Below are 5,214 nucleotides of genomic sequence, written 5' to 3'. Positions count from 1 at the left end.
AGTAATCCAACAGTGACAGTATCTTTGTAATGCTTTTACTTCTTGCTTCCTAATCTATTTATCTAATAAACCTGGCATTGTGTATGATGAATGTTGTTAGCTCTTTGACAAATTTGCTTTGTTCCTTCTCCTCTTAAGTCACTTAGGATAAACACATCAAATAAATGCATAAATGTAATGAAAACGTAAATTTCACAAGTACTTGTTATTTGCCGCTAATCACTTTCCTGATAATTATGACTTGGGACTACCTGTGGTTCAGATATAAACTTAATTTTCCACTACTATTTCCACTTTCAACCAGGTTTACAACTAAATATTCGTCAGGCACTAATAATTCTTTATAAGTTAGGTTGGGCTATTCAAATAGCTTGTGTATATATATATATATATATATATATATATATATATATATATATATATATATATATATATATATATATATATATATATATATATATATATATATATACTTTAAATATACTTTGGATAGTATCTAATTATAGTTTTCAGTCAAACAATTAATGGACATGATCTATTTATTACTAAAGTGTGTATTTAGTTAACTAATTGGACTCTAAATTCTGACTTTGAAAAGTAAAAAAGGCAATTTTAACAATGCAAAAACTAGTGTTTAGTCTTTTGTGAATATATACTAGTATCTTATAAATGCTAGCAACTGTTTAGATAACTACCATTTATAAGAAGTAACTGGTAGCTACATAATGAATAGTTAAAAGTAAAACTAGAACAAGCACCAGTGCCGACTAAAACAGTCAAGTAAATAGTTGATATCTGAAGCACGGATCCCAACAGAAGTCAATAATGATGAAATCTATAGCTACTAGTGATTAGTCTAGTATCCAATGAATATTTGTGCCACTAAAAATAGAAGTTGAAATTATATTAATATTAACTGAAATAAGTAGCCTAGCTTACTAATAACATAAAAGTACATATTAGCCAGCATAAAGCAATAAATGTTAAAACAGCTTTCCATAAGCTATTCTAACAGCATGCTCTATCTAACAGAGGAGCGTTTCCCATATAAGGCAGGAAAACTAGCAAATAAGGTGTAAACAGATGTTTTTTATATATAAGAACACCACACCACATTAAACGACTCTATAAAATGGCAATGTCAGTATAAGTGACGGTAGCCTATATGTTTCAAGCTACATTAGACAAGTGCGCGCTATGCCACTCCATAAAGTCAATGCAATTGTGTCGTTATTCTGCAATGCGCGCGTTCAATGTTTAAAATCTGCGTTAAACATCTTAAACATGACTATACTTTAGTCATTGAACCGTTTTCACATCACTAGCATGTAATAATGACTTCTGGCTGTGAGATAAGGACTCGTGCCCCTCTCATCAGCAGCACTGAGGTAGGCTACTGTAATGCATATGGACAGTACTTTTTTCTCCAGCTAAACAACCAAAAACACAATTCAGAACAGTCAAACGTGCCGAAGAACTCATCACACGACCGCTTTGATCATGAATACTGTTGCAGATAAACTATGAGAGCTTTGGGACTAGTGCACATACTGCGAGTGCAGAGCATCAGGGTCGTGCGCAAGTGTTACATATGTTGTTTACACACTGCTCTCTCTTCGATACCAAACATAAGCTTTCATTCATACTCCGCTTGTCTTACCTTTATGCAGAAACGTTGCAAAAAACACGTAGAAAAAGAGTGAAATAGAGTGAGATCCGAGTCCCGAGCTCGCCATGTTGAACACCTGCTTCAGACTGGCGCCGCTAAATCACCTAGAGACGCTCGCAGGATCATGAGATGCGGAGAATCTGGAGGGAGTAAACACGCGCGCGTGCGCGCACGCACACAAACGAGCGCGAGCGCACAAAGAATGCAATTAGCTAACAACAGAAAGTGTCTGTTTCGTTAAAACTGCGAGAAATATTACTTTTATTAAATTATCCCATAATATGTGAAGTAACGCAGTCGGTCACTGCGACAAAACAAACCCTATCAGAAGGCTGACATAAAGTTCTAAAATTGTAATATATTTTTAATAATCTATCTATCTATCTGTCTATCTGTCTATCTGTTTGTCTGTCTGCCTGTCTGTCTATCTATCTATCTATCTATCTATCTATCTATCTATCTATCTATCTATCTATCTATCTATCTATCTATCTATCTATCTATCTATCTATCTATCTATCTATCTATCTATCTATCTATCTATCTATCTATCTATCTATCTATTTTTGTTGCTCATAATAACTCCAAGATGAGTAAAGCAATATTAAAAACTAATTCTTATGGATTTACAACATTTAGCCTACATTCAAAGTTACTATATTGGGCAGTGCGTGTTGTTTTGTGTGTGTGTGTGTGTGTGTGTGTGTGTGTGTGTGTGTGTGTGTGTGTGTGTGTGTGTGTGTGTGTGTGTGTGTGTGTGTGAATTAAGCCTTTCTCTATCCCATCACAGTGTTTCCAAATACAAACAGCGCCCCCTATGGTCATACGCGTAGCGGAGCAGCATCAACACAACCCAATATCCGAAGGTGACATTTAAACAGTTTTTTTTCATTAGCTCCACACCATTATGGAATATTCAGACAAAAAAAAGATTTGAAATATAAACCCAGACAAAATAAACAAAGAAAGCTTTTTAAAAGTAGAGTAAAAACAAGCATATAAGTGACACCACAAAATACAGCGATGTCATTGCAGTTGTCCAGCTGCCCACCCATAAATCACACCGAATACTCCTCCATCTGTGTATGAGTATTTGTAGTGATTTATGAGTGCAATCATTTTGTTGCGTTCCATTGCATTAACCCGTCAGTCATCTCAAGTTAGCAAAATGCAAATGACCTCATGAGCCTCCTGCTTTTCAACTTTATTTGTAAATATATTTGAAATGGCTTTTCTACAATTTGATGATACTATTTTTCATAAATATTATTATAGTTAACTGTAATAGCAATATGAACAGCTATTTGCAGGTTATTCTACAAAATAATTACATATTAAGCACATGTTATTCATTCAAATGATTTAGTAGGGCTACTTACTAATTTATTATACTCAAGCATGATACATTTTACCTTCATCCACAAGGCTCAATATCTTTTTTCCCCTTTTTTTCCATTAAAAAAAATAAATTAAATAATAATATTAAATTAATAGTCACTCAAAAATGAACCTTTTAAATGTTTTTTATCATCTGTTTGGACTCTCATTCTGATGGCACCCATTCACTTCCAGTGGTGAGCAAGTCATGCAATGCCAAATTTCTTCAAATTTGTTCCGATTAAGAAACCTCATCTACATCTTGGATGACTTGAAGGTGAGTACATTTTCAGCAAATTTTCATTTTTGGCTATAACTATTCCTTATAACTTATTCCCTAATACTAATTTTTTTAATAAAAACCTAAAGTTCCACATGGCTTTTAGTATTTATAATTAGAAGTAAGCTGTAAACAAGGACCATACCAGCTTTCTTTGGCCACCAACTTCTTATCTGGTATGGTAATACCTTGGTATCCCTTAAATAGTAATATGTAAATATTATTTTAAATATAATTATTATAATAGGTACTAGAAAATACCAAGTATTTCCATCTGATACAGGGTGATGAAGAGGAGGAAAAATATTTGTTAAAGACTTCAACACTTTACAGATTGTTCAGAGATTTGTAGCTTTGTTCCCAGAGGATGTCAAAATGTTATTTTTTCTGCACACTTTTAAATATGCACTAATTTAATCAAGTGTTGCCCAAGGCTACATCCAAAACATTCTCTAAAGAAATGCTGTGTGCTAGTAGCAGTATAAATAAAGGAAAAATAAACTGAAAATTGCAGCAGAGAAGTGCAGGGATTGGAACAGTGTATATTATCTGCCCTGTCTGTATTGCCATGGCAGTACCAGTAACCGAGCAGACAGAATGCCATCTAATTGATCAATCTATTTGCATCTTTTCTCCAAGTGTTTCATGTCAATTCTCATTCTACGGTAGCCACAGACAGCATTTAGAACCTAATTTTAATCTGCCAGCCAGTTTTCTTTGCAACGATTGAATTCCACGCATCAAATTCACTTTTGATATCATTATCCGTGGCAGGCTGCCAACTGTAACGTTCTTAAAGGTAGCAAATACTGCAGCAAGATATTGTATAACAGCATGATAACAAGCTTTGGGTAATACCTGTCTGGGCTGTTGTATGTGACAGTTTTTTGTTGTTGTTGTTGGTTTCCTTTTTTTTTTCATTAGTGATCAATAAAATTCAGTTTTAAAACACTGTAAAAGGCTTGCTGAGGATATGACAGTCTTTTTTTTTATGAAGTGGATAGTTCAGACTCTGAATTCTGATTCACATTCTATATTAATAAACAGAGATTCAAGCTGTTTGGCAACCGTAAACAGCACACACTTAGCATACAACTAATGATCCATTTAAACCTGGATGACATTAATTATATAATTTACAGATATAAAATTATATTGTGTATAAAATTGTAATAAGTTAATTTTAAGTGCTATGTATTTACATTTAATTTAGGCATCAGAACATCACAATTTACAGGATGGAAAAATATATTTGATTTGCTAAAGACACAGTGCACCTTTGACATCATCTAACACTCACATTAAGTTCATCTAAAAAAAATGAATGATTAATTGCAAATTAGCTATAGCAAATAATTATTATAACTCTCTTTAGCAAATCTTGAAATTATTAATGGGTTAATTGTAAGTTTCCATACCGTATATGTAAACTGTAAATGTTTGCGCATGACATTATATGTAATTTTACTGTAAAATACTTTCAAAGTTTCATTAAAACTTAAATTAATACAATTAATGTAAAAAAATATAAAAGGACATTCCCAGAACTCCCTGCATGAAACAGCACTACTGATAAATATTTGTACAGTTTTGTTTCTTATTGTTGTTGTCAATAATGTATATTAATGTCTTACATTTTCTGTATTGCCTAATGTTTATTGTATTATTTTAGTGTTGTGTTGCCCTGATAGTGTTTTCTTCTTGTGTGCATAACCCTGCTCCATCTAAAATAAACCACAATCAATAGTAGCATATATATATTTGACTATTGGCCGTGTTTTATGAACAGGCCACTTACGATTCATCATGTGATTTTCTATTAGACCACCAGGCATTATAATGGTGGTTATCTGTATATTTTAAAATTGTTGTTATATTAACATTACAT

At 32.9% G+C, this 5,214-nt stretch overlaps 1 protein-coding gene across 3 annotated transcripts in view; it reads right to left on the bottom strand.

Moving 5' to 3' along the window:
- The window catches only part of LOC113058367 (cell adhesion molecule 1-like), a 183,806-nt gene extending 181,971 nt beyond the window's left edge, over positions 1-1,835 (bottom strand). For 2 of the 3 annotated variants that reach the window (XM_026226198.1, XM_026226199.1), the window contains exon 1: positions 1,661-1,835. In XM_026226198.1, coding sequence (XP_026081983.1) covers positions 1,661-1,736 — 76 coding nt within the window. In that variant the 5' untranslated portion in view covers positions 1,737-1,835. The remainder of the gene's footprint in view (positions 1-1,660) is intronic. The other variant, XM_026226200.1, reaches the window with a different exon arrangement.
- Positions 1,836-5,214: the final 3,379 nt, after the last annotated feature.

The sequence above is a fragment of the Carassius auratus genome, chromosome 40 (assembly GCF_003368295.1).
Source record: "Carassius auratus strain Wakin chromosome 40, ASM336829v1, whole genome shotgun sequence".
In the NCBI taxonomy this organism is placed as follows: Eukaryota; Metazoa; Chordata; class Actinopteri; order Cypriniformes; family Cyprinidae; genus Carassius; species Carassius auratus.
Note: the sequence above shows the minus strand (reverse complement) of the source record. Positions and strands in the feature narration are given on the sequence as shown.